This window comes from Falco rusticolus, chromosome 1 (genome assembly GCF_015220075.1).
Source record: "Falco rusticolus isolate bFalRus1 chromosome 1, bFalRus1.pri, whole genome shotgun sequence".
Taxonomy (NCBI): domain Eukaryota; kingdom Metazoa; phylum Chordata; class Aves; order Falconiformes; family Falconidae; genus Falco; species Falco rusticolus.
The window spans coordinates 103,902,328-103,921,928 of record NC_051187.1 but is presented as its reverse complement, the minus strand read 5'-3'; the positions used below and the strand labels follow the sequence as shown (position 1 = coordinate 103,921,928).

The 19,601-nt window shown below is 44.1% G+C and overlaps 1 protein-coding gene and 1 long non-coding RNA gene across 3 annotated transcripts; one reads left to right on the top strand and one right to left on the bottom strand.

Moving 5' to 3' along the window:
- Positions 1 to 37: 37 nt before the first annotated feature.
- Positions 38 to 19,573, top strand: CDKL2 (cyclin dependent kinase like 2). 2 transcript variants are annotated; one of them, XM_037393195.1, is made up of 13 exons: positions 38 to 150; positions 8,633 to 8,827; positions 9,721 to 9,899; positions 10,800 to 10,912; positions 11,226 to 11,365; positions 12,423 to 12,511; positions 13,025 to 13,151; positions 14,043 to 14,317; positions 14,790 to 14,880; positions 15,615 to 15,726; positions 15,848 to 15,954; positions 16,677 to 16,769; positions 18,411 to 19,573. In XM_037393195.1, the coding sequence occupies exons 2-12, from the start codon at positions 8,795 to 8,797 to the stop codon at positions 16,734 to 16,736; spliced, it is 1,326 nt and encodes a 441-aa protein (XP_037249092.1). In that variant the 5' UTR covers positions 38 to 150; positions 8,633 to 8,794; the 3' UTR covers positions 16,737 to 16,769; positions 18,411 to 19,573. The 2 variants fall into 2 exon arrangements, with proteins under 2 accessions (XP_037249092.1, XP_037249086.1); XM_037393189.1 differs by lacking the exon at positions 38 to 150 and adding an exon at positions 4,252 to 4,567.
- LOC119150611 lies at positions 2,133 to 4,180 on the bottom strand. Its single transcript, XR_005105157.1, has 2 exons — positions 4,093 to 4,180; positions 2,133 to 2,816 (listed from the first exon to the last, which is right to left on the bottom strand). It is a non-coding gene; the product is annotated as an uncharacterized LOC119150611 (long non-coding RNA).
- Positions 19,574 to 19,601: the final 28 nt, after the last annotated feature.

Below are 19,601 nucleotides of genomic sequence, written 5' to 3'. Positions count from 1 at the left end.
GCCCCGCCCCCGGCGGCCGCCCCGCCCCCGCCCTGGCGCTGAGGGGGCGCCAAACCACGCCAAACCGCCCGGCGCGGCGAGAGGGTGGTGCTGCGTCGCGGCAAACATGGGCATTTCGAAGGCTCTTCACCTTAAGGGTCAGCGCCGAAGGTATTTATTTCCCCTCCAGGTGTTGTCTTATGGGAAGAAAGGGTGGGTGAGGGCTTGAGTTGCCTGCTGCGGGTGGGAGCTGGGGAGGAAAGGCCCGGCGCCAAACCAAAGCGATGGAGCTTTGTCATCGGGGAAAACAGGATGGGTGAAAAAAAATAAGCCGGTTTACTACAAAACTGCCTTGGAAAGAAGTCAGTGACATCTCATGATCAACTGTCTCATCACCACCGCATGCCACGGGTGTGATTTTTCTTTCTAAATGTACTTTATTCCCCTCCATTTTGTGGAATGAAGAGAAATAGGGTATAATGTGAAATCCTGCATCTTGGCATATGTTCATAACATCTTGTACTCTGTGTGTGAACAAAAGTTCCTGAAGTAAAAAAGCCAAACCCCACTGCTGTAATTTCAGCCCTAAAAGATCATTTGGGGCACCTGACCACTTCATCCCTGACTTGTCTGTTGTTGGATACTTCATTATCAAAAATATTAAATAACTAGCTGTTTGTCTTCCTGAAGTGCAACAACAAGAACTGTGATGGGTGATTCTAGCAGATACCATGATGTCTGAAAATTTCTGGCAAGCAAAATAAAAAACAAAAATCAGAACTGACACCACATTGACATTCTCAAGATGAATGTTTCAGAGAGCTACAGCAAGACAAGCATGATGCGGAAGGCACACAGCACAGCCACATATTTTTTAGTATGAAAAGCTAAACAATATATAAAAGAAATGCCATTGCCCCACATTCAAAGGATCCAGAATCCAGACTGACAAATTGTATCAGTTGCAGTCAGCTCAGAATACTGAAAATGTCTAACTTATACTGTAGGTACTTAGAAAATAAAACTATGCAGTATTTCATTGGTTTAGTATTTCATTGGCTGTGTTGACTGTAAGACTACCAATTTAATTCTCAGAAAAAGAAAGCTCTTCTAGCTATTGACTTTAAAACTCTTTTGCCCCTTTCACATTAACCTGGGAGATGTCCTTTCCTATGGTCATGGAAGATCAGAAGAGCTCATGGTAGCCTGCATTTAAAAGAAAAAAAAATATTCCAGGGTTCCAAAGGCCAGTATGAAGAAGCATCGCCAGCAGCCACACTTTTGAGGAAAGGAATGGAGTCAAGGTCCCCATTGGCTACAGGCATCACATTATGAGAGAAAAAACATGGTTTCTTTCACATTATCGAGTCTGAATTTGGTCAATGCTGTTGAGATACCAACAGACTGTCAGACATACCTGGAGCGGGGGTACTATATGATTTAACAAAATACCTCATTTATTCTTCACCACCTTCAGTCTCTGTGGCTTTAAATTACAGCACCACACTGACACAAATCATTGGAAATTAACAGTGACGTTATCTATATAAAAATAAAGATCACTCAAAATACAAACCTCAAAGCAACCTATAGCCAAAAGGAATTGTCATCTTTAAGTTAGTTGCTGATGGTAAAAGCCAGCATTACTCACACAGCAGTGGGGCGGCTAGAATCTCTGATTAATAGAGATCCCATTGAGATGGGGCACCGTCCGTAAACAAGAAAGGCTGGTTTCCCATATTGTTTGCTACAATTAAAATAAAATTCAAGAACCATCTGCACTGAGAGTGAGTTTTTGAAGCCTGTGTTTTGTGCCTTTTGTTTAAACAAGCCAAAATTGGTATCTTAAGCAATGGAAGAGTTAATTGGTTGCCAAGTTAGCTATCTATTAGCAGTGCTGAACAAATGCCAGGACCCAGAGAAGGCACTTGCTACAATAATGATGAGCAGCAGAAGCTGGGAGGAATATAATAAATTAATGACAACTGAGCTGCAATTTTTTTTCCTGGAAATGTAAGGTCAGCCTTGAAAGGTGCATTACAGTGATTGCATATAGGAAGTGGGAATAAGGATGAAGGAGAAATAAAAAAAAAAAATAGAAATGAATTACAGAAGGTGACACATTATCGACATGACTGAAGAGAAATAGGAGAAAGGTTTCAGAAAGCATTATTGGAATATTGATGCTTCATGATGCTATTTTCCAGGGAATTGGGCATTTTGGCAAGGTGTACACTGCTCCTCTCCCAAAGAGAAATGTTTCAGTAGCTAAACCTGACAGGTGTTCATAAATTTCTTCAGAGAAATTTCTTCTACAATACCCTAGACTATGAAATATAGGCCACAAAACTGAGAAGATAAATGTCTAGGAATTGACTGGTAAAAACAGAAGCGGAAAAGTGCATGATGGCCATGGGGTGTGACATTCTCGTAGCAACGTGGCAGGGCAGGAGTTACGCAGCTTTGCAGTCCTTGGAACAGACATAGCTGGTCTCCACTTCCTTTCCATTGCTTTAATCTCTTCTTTCCCGCACACACACCCCCTCCCCTCCCACCCCCCACCCACCCCAATCTGTAACATAGCACCTTTCAGGAATATCCACACAGAATGTCTTTGTTTCTGTAGTTGCAGTTTCTGATTGCTTTCTCCTGCACGCATCCTGCCATGCCACTGGTGTCCATGTCCAGAGCAAGACAAGTCAGTGTGAGAAAAAAGCTGTCAAGGGTTGCTCCATCAGTTGCTGTCACCAGTGTGCAGTGGAGAGAGCAAGGGTGTGTTGGATGAAGTCTCAATCAGTAAACCCACGTGCATGCTTCAACTTTGCTAGAAGCAGCCCCTGTTGAAGGAGATCGGTTACCTTCATGCTGTTAAGGTGTGAAGTTGCACATAACATCCAGAAACTGTTTTTAAAATAAAATGCACAGCAAGGGCACTGACAGACACCCATTTTAAAGCCTATTATTCCACCTTTATCATCGCCACATTCTTAGCAACATAAGCTGCCTCGTAACAGCACACAGCTGCTCAGGAACAGAATATTCATTAAATGATTTCATAGCATTTTTTTATTGTGGCACTCTGCCCACCACACGTTTTCATGCCACAATAAGGTTGCTTAGTCATTTGTTCTTTATGTATCTTAATGGCTTTAAGAAGAGAACCTCAGGGGAAAATGTTTTATAAGGCCTTTTTACTTGTTATAGCCAAGTAGATCTCCAGCAGGTCTTGGACACTGGCTTAGGCTGGCTTTGTTAGGAAGGAGTCTGGCATCTCTTGTGCCATCAGCTCCACAAATTTGGCTCCTGGCTGTTCCTGTTTTCCTAATACCTTGGCCCAAGACTGAATAGCAGTCCTAGACGGAGGGGATGGGGATGCAAAGGTCTTCAAGGCAAAGGAGGCAAGTTTGGGAGCAACAGGCCTTGAGGAATGTGATGCTGTTGTAATTGTGGATGGTGAGGTCACGGCATGACCAAAGGGCTCCCGAAAGGGCCTCACAGTCCAGCGGTGCAAATCCTTGTGTGCAGTCACTGCTGCGTACAAAATGTTGTCCCCTTCTTCTGACAAGAATCTGGTCTTAAACCTTTTAATTAATGAACATAATTACCCTTGTCTACAGGGGCAGGTTTTTTTACATCAAATCAGTAGACATTCATTTGTGTGCTCAGTACCTTTTTTTGCATTTACTTGGGGAGACAGCTGACAGACAAGGCTTCCTGAGGGCTTCACTGGGCTCCACTGGTTTTGTAAAATTTTAGTACAGGATTTGCAGGCTGTTGTGTTTAAAGAAAACCGATCTGTTTTGATACAGTGTATCGATTCATTAGTAGCCAAGGAATCTCGTACAGCCGACACCAGTACCATGTGGGTTTGCCTTAGAAGAGGCATCGAACTTAACAATCTTTTTGTAAGAAAAGCGTAAAATATCAGGGCTACAGCCTTTGGCGCTGGCACAAACACACACGAGGCGGGCCCGTCAAGAAATAAACGAATAAACCGCGCCGGGCCCCCACGACCGGGCCGCAGCCCCTCGTCGCGACGGGGACACGAGGTACCTCCGGAACCTCGCCCCCGCGACCCCCCTCAGCCCTGCCTCCCTCACGGGGCCAACCCACCCTCCTCCTCCTCCCGCCACGGCGGGGCTGCGGGCCGCTCCCCGGTACCGCCGGTTGCGGCAGCTCGCCTTCTCCGCCCAGCCGCCCGCCCGGCGGCTATCGTGACAGGTGGGGTGTGCGCGACGGCTGCGCTTTACGGCGGGCGGTTGTTATGGTGACGGTGCCTTGGGTCCAGGCCTGCTGCTGTCTAGCAGCGCTCGGTAAATCCCCGGTCCCTTCAGCCCGTCCCGGCGCCTTCAGCCCGCCCCAACGGTGTACCTAGCGGAGCTTTCACCGTCCCCGGCCTCCCCCAGGGAGAAAACTGGTCATGGAGAAGTACCAGGTGCTGGGCCTGGTGGGGGAAGGCAGCTACGGGGTGGTGACCAAGTGCAGAAACAAGGAGAGCGGGCAGATCGTTGCCGTCAAGAAGTTCTTGGAAAGCGAGGATGACGCGGTGGTGAGGAAGATCGCCGTGAGGGAAATCAAGCTGCTGAAGGTGAGCAGGGGACTGTGAGAGCGGCTGAGGGGAGCCGGCCTGCATTTGCCAGCAAAGTCTGACCAAAGCAATGGCTTTTTGGTGGCCTTGTGTTTAAATTCGTAGCTCCTCGTTCAGCTGGGAGACGTTTATGTTGCAGTACAGCATCCGCCATGAGCCGCTGCACCGGGTTGTTAATACAGAGCGTGACTTTTTTTATTGTGAAGCTCCTGCAGTTACTACTCCAGCAACCCACCTTGCTTCAGGCAAGGGGAATGGTGCAGCCCAGCATGGGTGTTCTCTGGGGAGAGAGAGCAGCGGTGTGTCAGTCCAGTCTCTGCTGGGCTCGAGGTACCTCCTCATGGCACTATTTTGAAACCTATTCAGGTGTTTAAATACCTTTGTGAAGGCAAATGACTCCTTCAAGCAGAACAGTAACCTTCATGTCTGTGGTCGGAGGTTTTTCTTGCAGTAAAGGTGCTAGCTGGTATGGGTGAGATCTACCTGTAGGGACTTCATGGGCTCTTGGGAGGAAACTGCCTCTTGTGACTCCTTAGTGGTCCTTTAAGGAGTGGTGTTTATTTGGTGAAGTTGTAGGATAGGTGTCAATTTAAGCCATTGGATCATTTTGAGAAGGAAACACAGCTTCCTGTGTAAATCTGACCATGATTTATGAAGTTTAACTAAGTCAAAATGAAAGAAGACTCAGTTGGGCCCTGTTTGTATTTCCATGAGCAACGGTTCATTTAGTCTTTGAGTTGTAACCTTGCAGAGCTGCATTTTCCCTTTGGCTGAGTGCTGTGCTTGAGTTGCCTTGTTAAACCTGACTTGCACAGAAACCTGCTTATGTGCCCTGTATTCAGCAGGGAAAGGTACAAGGAAGGGAGGCCCAAGGTCTCTACTGCTTGCTAGTAGTAATTGTCCCCCTCTGTGTTGTGTATCAAATTCAGTGCCAGCTGGCATGATGTCCTCTGCTGTTTGAGTGCATGATTTGCCAGGTATCAGTTGTGGATGCTCTATACTCACCTAAATGTCCAGTCACCCTTTAGCCTGTTGGCTTCTTATCAGCAATGTTATGTGGTGTAGCCTCATTGCATGGGTTGGTTTGTTAGAAGTGCTTCTCTTCATGGGCTGTAGATACTCTGGGAAAATACCCAGGAGCTGTAGATAAACAGAATTTTGTGTGTATGCTCTTCAGTGTTCTGTCATGTGGTCTTTCTGCTTCCTGTCTTGTCTTTGTTGCAAGTTCCTAAACTGTTTTACTGCCATTTTTTTTTCTGCTGCATGTCTTTGTGAATAGGATGCTAAGAATGCAGGGTGGCATTTTGTGCCAAGACATACATCCTTTGTTCCTTTTGCTTTTTTGACCACCTTCAGCTCCTGTGTTTAGTAGCAGTAGTTGCAGCATTTTCCTTCTTCCCTTGTCCCACAGGTGGTATGCACAGAAGGGTGCTTGTCTCTGTGCGTGAGCACGTGGTAGCTTTGAGCATTGGGACACAGGTGATGTGTCTGGTGAAGAGATGAAGGAAAGTCTTATTACAAGTTGGAATGCATCTAGGCTTTTCCTCTGATGTGGGATGTTCTAGAGATGGGAAATACATGAAGACCCATCTTTCTCCTCTTGGCTGCCACAAGTGTCTCTTTGCAAGTCTGCCAGACTATAGTCCCTGTGCTTCCCTGGGGGGAAGTGATCTCTGCCATCACTGCAAGAGCTACGGACCCTTAGAGTTCATAAAAATGTACATGCTGGAGCTTGAGAGGCAGCCAGCAGCTGAGTGTTGTCCCCTCAACTGTATTGAAGCAGATGTGTGTGAGTCTGGATTGTACCTGATCTGTTGGCCAAGCTTGCTTAGTTATTGAGTCAGAGCGTGTACCACCTCCCAGGTGGTGGTGGGAACTGATGTGTTTTCCTGGGTGAATGGGAACTTGCCAAGTTCCCATTTCCATGTATACCTCAGTCAGTGTGGCCTCAGTGAAAATAAGTATCTAGACATTTAATCTTTTGGTAGTTTCTTCACTTGCATGCTTCCTATGAATCTTTTTTTTTCTTTTTCTTTTTATTATTATTTCCTTTTTTAATTTATTTTTCTTTTCTCCTGTTCTGGAGTTGGGGAGAAATTTAATTGTGGCTGAAAACAGCAAAACCTCATCAGGTGTCCTGTGCTGGGAAGAAGTTATTCTTGAGAAAAGAGCTTTTTTGCTCATTGAACATCTTTTCTAAAATCTTCACTTTTTAGACCTTCTAAGAAATCTGGGTCTTTGACAGATCCAGGCGCAGGTTGGCTGGCACTTCCACTGCACTGACAGAGCATTTCCCCTACAATTTCCTGCTTTGGACAGTCTGCAGTCCTTTTGCATTTTCCTGTGTGTGTTGTGATCCCTGGGCTATGGTGCAGCCTTCAGGCAGCCTCCAATGTTTCCCTGCTAGGCTCCAAGCTAATAAATAACTGGGCATTGTAGCATGGTCTGTTTTGTTGCAGTGGTGTGTCATAAACTGGTGTTACAAATGTGTAACCAGTTGGAGGTGGATTCTTGTCTGGTCAGAATGTGATGACAAAGTCGCTAGAAAATACAGCTGCTTTTTTTTTTTTTTCTCTCTCTCTAAACTATATTCAGCATTCCCCTCTGCATAATACTGGGGAAAAAAAATTTCTTCAAATCCTTGACTGGTCAGTTTTCACTGTGAATCCACTAGACACAGTTTAATAGAGGCTGTTTAATTGTTAACACTATTACAGGTAAGAATGCTAAACATTCCTTTTATCTATTTACTGTGCTTTTATTGTGGCACATTTTAGTTGCTGTAAATATGTATAAGCTGGCAGTGCCAACAGAAATGCTTTGGGTATGGTAGGAGCTTAAAAGTAAAGTCTTCTGTTGGCCTTACTAGAAAAAATTAAGATGCAGACACTGAGTAGTTGGTGATGAATTGGCAGCGAGGTAGAACTGAGAGGTATTGCAGCTGCCTTTGCTTTGCTTTTACATCGGGGTGAACGATATTTTTAAGGCGACACCCTGGAGAAAGGAGTAACAGAGAGGAATAAAACTTCCTGGAAAAAATGCGGGAGAAAAGAGATTAATCAGCTTTGGGTTGTTGGGAAGGGCAAAAAGTGTTTTGTTTTAAGAAAATTAAGAGCTGTCTTCAGCAATCCTTTGAATCCTGACTGGAAAGGGTAGCTAGCTAGTGTTGCTCTTCATGCCGTGCTCTGAGGGACCAGGCAGGGTGGCACAGTGTTACTTGGTCACCTTGATGAGAGTATCTCCTGAAGGAGTTTGAGCCACAGATCCAGCCCAACGTTACAGGAACAAGCTGTGTTTTAGCCACAGATACAGCCCAACATTTTACAGGAACAAGCTGTGTTTATTGCTGCTTGAGCTGTTTGTAAGCAAAACTAGCGAGGAGTCTGTGCAGCTCACCAGTCATGGTTAAATGCCCTGTTATTCTTCTTGCGGTGGTCAGAGACGTACTTGGCAGCATGCTGAACTTTACAGTATAAACCATCTTGCTTTGTCTTTCCTGCTAGCTCAGGGACCTGTGGATTTTCCTTTGCTACGGCAAGTCTTTGTGGGAGATGCTGTTAGGTGCCCGCTGTCTCTCATGTAACACATGCTCCTCTGGAATTCTTCTTGACTTCCTCAAGATTTCTCTTATGTGGAACATAAGCTTGCTCTAAAGCTTGTCACAATCAGGGCACGAGTTATCATTGCCTCTTACGTGAGGAGAGTATTGTAAGAAGCAGAACACATGAGATTTTCCAACAACAGAACAGTGTATTTTGGGCATCCCCATTAAGAAGAAATGTCCTTAGTGTTTTATCTATTTTTACGTTACAAAACCAGGTGCCTGCATATATGAGGTGGTGGAAATCCTCCAGATAATGTTAAAAAACTAAAATAAAATCGGAAAAATAAAACCTATTCTAAAATATCAGTGAGCTGATTTTAAGAATAAATGAATGTGAGTGCCATGACAAGGGGAGCATTCCAGGGCAGTGCACTGGCTGGGTTGCAGTTAAAAGTATCTGGTTGCAGTTTACCCATTATATGCTGTCAAGCTCTCACAAAATATTTCCTGTTTTATAACAGCAACTCAGGCATGAGAATCTCGTGAACCTCCTGGAAGTATATAAAAAGAAGAAACGATGGTATCTGGTGTTTGAATTTGTGGATCACACGGTGCTTGATGACCTTGAGGCATTTCCGAATGGACTAGACTACAGCAGGGTTCGGAAATATTTATTTCAGATTATGAGAGGAATAGCATTTTGTCACAGTCATAATGTAAGTATGCACAAGTAGTCAGCTCTGCAGTTAACCTTGAATGAATAGATACAGAAGCGTGTATTGTTGATATATATTAAAATTTAGAGAAATAAAGCTTTGGCTGAAAAGAAAGAGGCAGAGCAGAAGGCCTGGACTGAATTCCATAGAAAATGTCAGAGCTTGATGTCAGCTAATCAGTCTGTCTCGGTATCTGTGAGTGTTTCAAAGGAAGGGTCCAGAGCTCCACAGGAATTCAGTACTTGGTGGCACCTTATAGTAGGATGGCTTATCTTGCAAAGGGAGATTGTTTCTCCTTCAGAAGTTTTGTTCTGATAGTGTCAATGTAAACATGTAGGCTTGCTTCTTCTCTTCAGTATTTTTAGGTTTTTGTTCTCAAGTGATTTCTAACATGTCTGCCAATTTAATCCTAGTTGTGTAACTGTATACATAAACACACACGCATTTGTGTATTTTTATGTCTAGGAAAATGTGTTTCATGGATTCCTGAAATACTCTTCACATTTAACTGCAGGACATGCCGATGGCCCTTGCAATACAGCTTTTAAACTTGTGGTCAAGGCCAGATTTTCAAGCATAATAAATTGTGCCTGTTAAAATACCTGCAGTAAATACAGCTGTAGAACATACATACAGCTGCAAAGAGATACATGAAATAAACATTTATGTGTGCAAAAAATTAGAGGTTCTGTGTTTACCTGTGCACTTGGGTCAGTGCTTGTTCATTGACTGTGTGTACGTAGCTGTATTTTACAGACTCTGTGTGTTTCCCATGCCTGCAAAAATGTAATTTTCTACCTGGATGTGAGGAAGCCACTATTTTTGGTGAGCCAGTCAATTTACTCTGTAGAAACAGGGAGTTTAATTGTCTTGACTTGCTTTTCTCTGTGCAGATCATACATCGAGATATTAAGCCAGAGAACATACTAGTCTCCCAGTCGGGAGTTGTAAAACTATGTGACTTCGGATTTGCCCGTACTTTAGCAGCTTCTGGGGAAGCTTACACAGACTATGTGGCAACCCGATGGTACAGAGCTCCAGAGCTGCTGGTGGGAGATATCAAATATGGCAAGTAAGACTGACATGTGAGGCTGCAGAAGGGTTGTGGGCTTGTGGGGAGTATGGAAAGGGTTGCTCTGCTTTTTTGGGAGGCAGGGGACTATTGCTTGGCAAACAGGTTAAAGAGAATGCTGTTCAGCATTCCCTGATTATTCATTTGTAAAAGTTTAAGCCTTCCTGTTCTCTTTCCCAGTCTGCAGCTAACTACTGCAAGTTTTCCTGGCTCAAAAGCCAAGGAGAGTCTTCAGAGTTCCTGGTCCGGTGTCTATAGGAGCTTTTCAGCTGCCAATGTTAGTATTGGGGGAGGCTATGATAGATCTCCCTCCTGTACAGATGGGGGCGTGGAGGGAAGCCAGACAAATCCCTCCAAACAATTCTAGACAGAGGTTTCAGGAGTGAGGAGGTGGGATGAATGCGTTTTTTCTTACTGGGATCCGCAGTGCTGCAAAACCAGGTCAGAACTTAAACTATATAATTCACAGGTCTGTCAGTACAATCATGCAGGTTTCTGTATGTGCCTGAATTACTTAAATTAATTTTCAGTAAACTTGCCTGAGGGGCAGATGCCTGCAGAAAGAGGAGCTGCTTACCTTTGCGCTCTTTAAAGTGCAAGATTCGACTAATATGTTATGTTGTATGACTGTTTTTAAAGCACTGGATTTTGGAACCTGATTTTACATCTGTCAGACTTCTGCTAGCAGTTGTCTGCTTCAGGAGCTGAATCTTTGCCCTTCATCAGAGCACTTGTAAGCTTGGAAAACAGCTGTCTTGCTGTTTAGGGGGGCAGAGCTGCCTTCAGGCCTTGTAACCAGCTGAAGAAGTGCTGTGCACTGGCCTGGCTCAGCCTGGAGATCAGAGACAAATGAAGCCATGCTGAGCTGGGGTGGTGTTTTGTTTGTTCATTTTTTCCCAGGGCTGTGGACGTGTGGGCTATTGGCTCTCTGATAACAGAAATGCTCACAGGAGAACCCCTTTTCCCTGGAGATTCAGACATTGACCAGCTCTACCATATCACCAAGTGCCTGGGTAAGAGCAACCTGTCAGGCTCCTAGTGCTTGCTTACTAATGAAGGGGTCAAAAATATTTTGACAGGGGGAGGAGGGTGTGAAGAGAAAAGCTGTGCTGAACTGTTTCTGAGCACACATACTCTTAGTGCCTTTTACAAAAGGGGAGCTAGGAGCTTGTGAGTACAGTATCTACTCTTGATGCCCAGATAGAAAGAGAATGACCCAGACTGTAGCAATTATAGTAGTTCTCACCTGGGATTTCAGCCTCTCAAATGTTTCATGGAACTGTTCTGTGTTTCTTCCATGTGGTTGCTTTGCTTGTGTGATTCCAGGTAACTTAATTCCAAGACACCAAGAGTTATTCTATAAAAATCCCCTCTTCGCTGGCATGAGGTTGCCTGAAGTGAAAGAGGCCGAATCTCTGGACAAACGCTATCCCAAGCTCTCTGCTGCAGTGCTAGATTTAGCCAAGGTGATTAACTGATCATTTGCTGTGAACGTTTCTGTATTTATTTGTCCTTCACTTTGGGGAGCTGAATACAGCCTACAGAAAGGGCTGGGGCTGTTAAACTGGCTTTGCCTTGACTGCCCATGCAATGAGCTACTGCTTGGGTTTGTAGCTTAGTGAGGGCTGCAAGGATACAACAGCTACCATTTGGGGTGACAGAGGAGCCTAAGCCAGTCATCTCCAGAGCCAAAATGGTCACTGTATACCCTCCGGGGAGGATTTGTAGCATCTAGTGCCCCACTGATTAAGTTTTCTAAGGAGACTTGGAAGGTGAAGAAGAGCTTCACATGTTGAAAGCATCCCCTGTATGCCTCACTGCATCAGTTGATCTTTTGAAAGGTCTCCCAAGAAGCTTTGCCCCTTAGCTGCTACCTAAGTGGATGCTTTGTAGATAATGGCCAGCCCCTTAATTCTTCCTTGCTAGCAGAGCTGTGTGGATATGGGGTTGTCTGCCAGCCCTCCCTTTACCTGCTGGTGGAGGTACTGCAAGCAGATAGGTTTGGATGAGATGGCATCCAAACGTGTCCTTTGCTCTTGGAGCTGTATATCTGCTATGTGGGAGTTAGGAAGCCTACAACTTCGTACTAGATTCTGGACAATCCTTCCAGGGAGTGTTTTCTGTGCTTTCATACAGTAGTCTGGAGCACCGATATGTTGGGTAACTAAAACAACCTAAAAACAACATGGCTGTATCTGAAATGCCTGATGTTCAAAACAGATTCTAAAGCCATAGCCAAACAAATGTAACTGAAAACAAGGGAGGTTTACTGAGAGCAGAGCGATCTATTTGTATGACAGGTATTCCCTGTGCAATGAGTCTTTGTGAGCATTGGTAATTAGAATGGAAGCAGTCGGCAAACATTAAACGTTTTTGACAGTGGTGTCTCTTGGGTTCATCTCAATATAACAGGCCCTAGAAGGGAGAGTTTTGCAGCTCTTTTCTTGACTTCACTTGGAAACACTAAAGCCTTTGTTTCATCTCTAATGTATTTGCCTTCTACTGTGTATGTTTATTTGACAGAAGTGTTTGCAAATTGATCCAGACAAAAGACCATCTTGTGCTGAACTCTTGCAGTGCGATTTCTTTAACAAGGATGGATTTGCTGAAAGGTAAACAGTTCATTTCTTGCTCAGAGAATGCTGATATTAGAAGGACATTAAGCAGTTGTGCTGGAAGATTGCATGCTGGATTTGTAGAGCTGACAGCCACTGGAATATCTTGGGTTTGTTTGGTTTTAGCCTTCCTGGAAATAGGAGAACAGTTGAAAGGGAATGCATTGCAGTGGCATGTTTGCCTCCTTACCTTGTCATGATGTTAATTCATTGCTGTGCATGCCTGGAGTCACACTGTCTTGGGTAGCATAGTCTTACACTGTATTCACTTTATGCATCTAGGCCAGGCTGGGATACAAACACTTTTATTGCTGTAATGGAAAAGCATGTGCTTGTATGATTTTATTTACTTTAATGGATACATCATATTTGGTTGGCTTCTCATTAGTTAAAGGCATGGTTTGTTTGATTGCTTAGAAGTCTATAGGAGCCTGGGCTCTAATGGTGATGTTGAGATTAACAGAAGCCTTTTTTTTTTTTTTTTTTTTTCCCTCCCCATCTCCGATGTAGATTTGCTCAGGAGCTTAAATTAAAGATTCAGAAAGATGCCAGAGACCATCAATTACAAAAAAAATCAAAAATCAGCAAAAGGGACAAAGATGATGTTTTAGAAGAAAGAAAAATGCTTGGTGTCCGGGTTAGTCCATCTTTATTTTTCAAACTTGGTTGCTTGTTTTTCTTTCATGTTTTAAAATCACTAAGTAAGTATGTGCTGCAGTTTTAAGTTCATAGCAAAAATAGAAGCATTATTGTCAATTTCATTTTTTTAAAAAAAGACTAGATAAGTGTGCTGTCTCAGAGAAGCTCACCTTTGTAAGCCACTCTGAGTCTAAACAGTGCTGAAGACCTTGTTGCCTGATTCAAGGCAGTTCATGAGGCCTCTGTGCCCACAGCTGTGACACTTGGTGCAATGCAATCCGCACACTATTGTGTGAAAGGTCTGTGCCTTTGATTCTGTTTGGCTGCTACAAGGGTTCTTTAGCGCTCAGCTTGGCAGTCTGCAAGTGGCTATTTGGCCAGTCCCTTGCAGGTAAACTACATAGTGATGCAGTTATGGGCAAATACAGAGCTGAAGGGAGAGTCAGTTGGGAAGCATAAGTCATCCTAAATCACAAAAATGTGCTTGTGTGCTGCTGTTTACCCTTGTCAAACCCTATCTCCAAAATTACATATTTTGGTTTCAATCAGATACTAAGGAGTAGAGGCTTCAGAGTGACTTCGAGGTGACATTAGGCTCAGTTCTTATTTAATTTCTTTGGAAGTGACACAGGATACGGCTGTTCTTCCGCCATCATTTCTGATCTCATTCTAAGGTGACTTATTTACAGAGGGTGCTGGAACCCTGACAAGTCTCCTCCTGTCTGATGGAAAACAGAGGTTTTCTACTAAAAACAATTCCATCTCCATCAGATCCTTGCAGGATCACGCGGGTTTAGGCTTTTGACTTTTTTTTTCCCCCCATGCGTTCCTCTAAGCTACTCTTTAAACATGGCTGTAAGAGAAAGACAATGCTTATCTTCCCAAACAGGATTTCAGCATTGACCCAAAGAGCAGAGATGCAAAGCTATTAAAGGCGAAGCACTCTAAAGCTGATGCAGAGAAAACAGACCGATCCTCCAACCTGAGCTCCCTCTATGACAGTGCGATCAACCCATTTAAAATAAGCCCTCAAACCAGCCTAAAAGATTCCAGCGGCAGCTTGGAGTATGCCAAGAATGCAAGCATAGTTATCCCTCCCATCAACCAGAACTTTTCTCCCACTGCAGCTGGGATGCGTCCTGTGCCTGGGAACCTTAATTACAGGTATGGGAAAAGACCTGAAAGAGGTTGTATCCATCATCCCTGTTGCTGAGGAGCTGTAATGTCCTGAGAGAGGTGCAGGGTGTTGATATGGGAATGTGAGATGTGGGTTTGGGACAGGACACAGCTAGGAACAGCATTTGGGTGGAGGATTGTATGGGGATTGGAAAGCTCAGCTTCACCTCGAATAGCTGTGCATGTCCACACAGGCATAGGGTCCCTGTGTTTCTGCATTTGGCAGAGCTCTACTGAACAGCAGCAGTTTGCCAGCTGCTGTGACACTGTCCTTTCTTTGAGTCATGGCTTGTCGTTGGGACCAAACTTCTCTGTTAACTAAGCTCACAAAGGATATTCTCCCCGTGAGCCTTCTTTCTAAGCATTTAATGACAGTGTTTCTGGATGTCTTGCATTTGTTCTTCTTATACTCACCATCTTACCCCAGTTAATGCAAAGTTTGGGGCATTTTTGATTGCAGAGTTGATGAAAAGAGTAAAAAATACCTGAACCCATTTCTAAAGCAACGGAAGTATTCTCCAGCAGGCCATTACACTGTAAGCTTGACATCAGTAAGTCGTATGTCTTTCCTTCTTGGCAAAGCAAAAATAAATTCTGAACTCAAGTGTGTGTTTTATTGTCAAGAATCCCATCTGTTGCAGCCTCCACCAAACCACTTCCTACAGGTGTGTCATTTGTTGTCCTTTGCTAGTAGTTATCTTCTATATGAAACATATTTTGTGTCAGAGGACAATTTTAAATGAGGGGAGCAGCCCAACACAGTGTATCTGTGAGACTTGGAATATATCCATGGCCTCCTGCCTGGCCAGGAAAAGTAGACCATGTGTGCTGTGCTATTGAAGCAGAATTGAGGATTTGGATTTAACATGGTCAGGCCCTTACTTAGTCATGTCTGAAATGCATTAAAAATTGATAATGAAAACAAGTGAGATGGAAAGCTTTCCATTGCACTCACTACCTAGGCAATATTCTTTCCGTGACAGCAGGAACATTTGCCTGTTTACAGGTAACTAATCCGAGCCATTCTCCAAGTGCTGCATTTTGTCTCTCTGAAAGCAGTCTCGCTTAGATAATTTGGTGGGTTTTTGCTGTGGATGTTCCATTGCATAATGTATAAATGACAGTTGAGCAGAATGGATTCTTTCACACACATTAGAGTCTTCTTTTCTTCTTGCACAAGTTCCAACTACAGCAGAACATTGCTGCATTGACACATTTTTAGCCTTGAGAACGGCTTTGTTTTTTCTGTGTTTTCATGAGCTTGTACTTATGCCCTTGATTACAGGTTACTAATGAAAAAAACGTCATTCAGGCAAATAGGAAAAAATGGGAATATTCCAAGACAGATGTACGTTTGCCAGAACTAAATCATCTCCCTGAACTGAGAGGAGTGGAAGGTATGAGCCTTGATGCCTTCTAAATAAAACCTAGAAACTAATTAAGTGGCAGGAAGTAGTGTGCATTACGGCAGTAAGCTCTTACTTCCTTAACATTGTATGCCTTGGTTGTGTTTTGCAGCGTGGCATCCCAGATTTCTGAAAAAGGAAAACAAAACAGTTTCGGAGTCCCGTGTCCCCTCCCTTGCTGCTATTGACCTCCATAACCCAAGTCTGGCCTCACAGCAGGTAACAAAACAATGAAAGAGTTTGTGCTGCTCTGTATTCGTTTGGTTCAAGACTTTCTGAACAGCTTGACCAAAAAATTTGAAGTGTGACTCTAACAGAAGCAGAACTTGGTTTCTTAACTAAGTAAAAGGACCTGAGGCCTTATGCTGGGGGCAAAGAGAGGGGTCATGGATGAAACACGGGGCTCTATTTATCTCTCTGAGGTTAACTGAACACTAGATTCTCACTGCTAAGACAGAAAACATGAATTGTTGCTATTTCAGCTGGCTGGATCAAGGTGGAATTAAGCCTGATTTACCAGAGTTGAAGAGAGGCCAGGAGGGATGTGTCCTGTGAGGAGAACTGTTCTGGCTATGTTAGATGTTGGGGGGCTGAGTGCAGTAGGGAGGGAGAAAGCATAGGAGTCAGGCATAGGGAGAGAAGGGGATATCTTGCAGCTGTCTTTAAGATTAGTTCCTCAGTAACATTGAAATGTAGTTTGAGAGGAAGTAATTCCGTAGGCAGTCACTTTGGCCACTTTGCTTACAGCTGAGATGCAGCAGACTATATGGGGGGGGGAGAGGGGCAGGGGAAAGCATTTTTGAAGTCTAATTATCAAAGAACAGATTTGTATCAAGTTACATGTTGGCATTGCATATGTCCCTAGAAGGTGGTTTCTGATTGTTCTATTTATACTACACTTGGAAATGGACATTCTTTTTTCTTTCTTTCCCAATTTACAGTTGTCAGGGACCTTGATGCCTGATACATCAGAAGCCAGCTTCCCCAGAGTTGAGCACTAGCCTTAAGGAGAAGATCACACTTGCCTGTAAAAGGTAGGCTTTAATTTCTGCTGCGTGGTCTTCTGGTGGCTTTCAAATGGATAGTTTCATGAATGCTTACCTAGTGGGGAGGTGCAACAGAAAAATCTTTTTACCCTTCACATTCTCAGGACACCTAGCTACGACAGACCTCTTAGTGAGGGCAGTGCACAGGTTTCTTTATGGATATTGAAGTTGGCTGTGCCAGGTAAATAGTTTTCCTGAGCTAAGGTGCTGGACATTGGTATCAGAAATTAAGCAGCTCATGAAGTTGGGGGTTGAGCAAACTGATAGAATAACAAAAAGGGGAAACTGGCTGCCTTCACATGAGGAGTGGAAAAGATGGGTTGTATGCACAGCACTGTCAAGTGCATCACAGAAAATGGACTTTCTTGCAAGAAGGGAGAGAAATGTTTTGGGGAGCTTGTCAAGCTTAACACTAGGGAAAATTTTAGTAACTATATCATGCAATCTATATTTATTTAATGTAGCTGTTGATAACCTCAGTGCTCTGCAAGCATGAGACAGGAGTCTGGGAGAGAAGGCTGCTTAGGAAAAGTGCTGTCTGTGTCATTGACTTGTAGTCTTAAGATTGAAGTACCAAGTTTAAACTCTGCCACTCTAGTTGCACTTTCACTTAGCATTGCATCTCATCATTCGAGGTTGAGAGGCTTTTAAATGTGGTTTTAATGGTTTCTCATCTTGCCCGTTGAGAGACATGCAGTTCCATAAATAAGTAATTTTGTCTGAAAGAAAACTCATGGAAAAAATTGTTTTGCTTTTTTTGTATTGGGGTATTTTTACCTCTCATTGCTCAGCATCTTCCAGGGAGCCTGCTGTAAGTGTTGGAGTCGGTCTTATCCTCTTGAAAGCAAGAACTGCAGTGCTTAGCTGAGGGTTTTTACTCTCATGATCACCCCTCTTTCCTCACTGAGGTTGGGCAGAAGGACTGCATCTTCTGGAGGGAGCAGAAGCTGGGGAGAATAAACAAGGTGCTTTGGAAGGGTCTTCAGAGGCTGTGCTCTGAAATCTCACCAGCTCTATTGGAACCTTCCATCCCACATACATGGGCTTTACTCAGTGCTCTGGGTACACTGGCTCTGCCGGCCTGGACATGATCACACACCTGCCCCTCTGGGGATACTCCCTGTGGTTGCAGGGACCACCAGGCACTGCAGACTCCCTCCGCTCTTACTCGGTGTTAGTTGCAGATAGCCACAAGCATGTTGTGGTAATACTGCTAACATGCAGGCTGCAAACTGTGCATCTTGTTTTGTTCTTTTGGGCTCTGGTGTTTCCTTTTTTAGGAGAGGGAGCAACTGCTGATTGAAATCTCTGCACCAATGCTGCACAGGCTCTTAACCTGTATGAGTGTATTTGTCACTTATATTCACATGATGTGATGGCTCACATGCTACTAGGAAGAAAGAAGAAAAAACATTGGGATGGGAAGCAATCCTGATTAATAGAATTGGGGTGGGAGGGAAGAAACCTTACTAAAGTAGTCTCATCTGTGAAGCACAGAGGTGTAAGTGCACAGCTTTAGCAAGGTAAGGATGTGTAATAAATCAAAATAAAGGAAAGACCTCATCAGGGAGTACCTCTGTGATCTTCTTAGCCTGTCTGCGACATCATTCTTTTGTCCTCTTGATGCAGGTGGCTGAAACAGTGGGAACAATCCATCGGAGTTTCCAGGTGCTAAAGGTGCAAGGTCTCTGCAGGAGAGAGGAAGATCCCATAGTCTCTCGTTAGTGCAGCAGGCTGTCGTGGGAAGTGACTGAGGTCCAGTCTGAGGACAGAGCCCGCACCGCCATTGCTGCTGGATTTCTTGCATGCAAAAACAGCTCCTGAAATGTTGACTTTTTGGCCTAAGGCCAAGTGTTGTCTGAGGTTGCTCAGAAAAGAATGGCGGTTGTTGGTGTGTGACAAGGGCAGATGCTGGTTGGGAGGATTTTGAAGGAATCTGGGGTTTCTTTTGTCTAACTGCTGCCCTCTGGAGGGATTTCTTTTTAAAGGAATAGCGAAGAGAGTAGATAGCTGCTGAATTTGCCATATTTTGGTGGGCTACCTGATCTGCATTGGCAAACGCTTTTGCCTTGACAAAAACATCAGTGAAGAAAACATTTGTGCAAGAAATACAATTTCTAAATGCGTAAATGTTCCCAGCTATTCCTTTGAAACCCTTACTAATGTTCAGCAGCATGCATGACCTTGCATTAGGTTCCTTTTTCCCCTCTGCTTTCATCCCTGTCTTTGGGCAGTTGTCTTTGGGGTGTTTAACTGGGCCAGTGGTCTGGCCACACTGGGTGAATGTCTGGCTGCTGTTACTGGTGAAGGAAGAATATTGGTGTAAAATACCAAGCTGTGATGTGGATGGCATGTGAAATGGCTTCTGTGAGCGCTCAGTAACTGGCTTAAGTCATCAGTCCTTTAGGTCCCTGTGGGGAATGGGACACATAAGTGTAAAACTCAACAGTGGCTTGTGGGGAGAGAAGGGTGGCATCGCTTTTATCTTGGGACTGTTACACCATTTTTGCTTAACTGCCCTCAGGTTGGCTGTAGTCAGTTCTATGGTGTCCCTGCGTTCCTCACAACTCTGTTTTCTGGCAGCTCGAGGCTTCTGTCGCAGATCACACCCCTGTACAGTGTAGTTAATTTTGGAATTTGTCTTTCCACAAAACATGGCCTTTCCTATCAATGTATCATGGCGAAATACAGTATGGGTATCATTGGATTTAGAGCTTTGTGGCTATGCTGTGTTTTGACATGTACATTAAAATTTGTAAATAAAAGGGATTCAAATTCCAAATTTCTTGCTACTAGTGTGTGCTCACGTGGCTTTCCCTG

Coding starts and splice junctions, on each gene's coding strand:
- CDKL2 (XM_037393189.1), top strand. CDS start 4,400: ATGGAGAAGTACCAGGTGCTGGGCCTGGTGGGGGAAGGCAGCTACGGG. Junction 9,900..10,799: donor GGAGATATCAAATATGGCAA/GTAAGACTGACA, acceptor ATTTTTTCCCAG/GGCTGTGGACGTGTGGGCTA. Junction 12,512..13,024: donor AAGGATGGATTTGCTGAAAG/GTAAACAGTTCA, acceptor TCTCCGATGTAG/ATTTGCTCAGGAGCTTAAAT.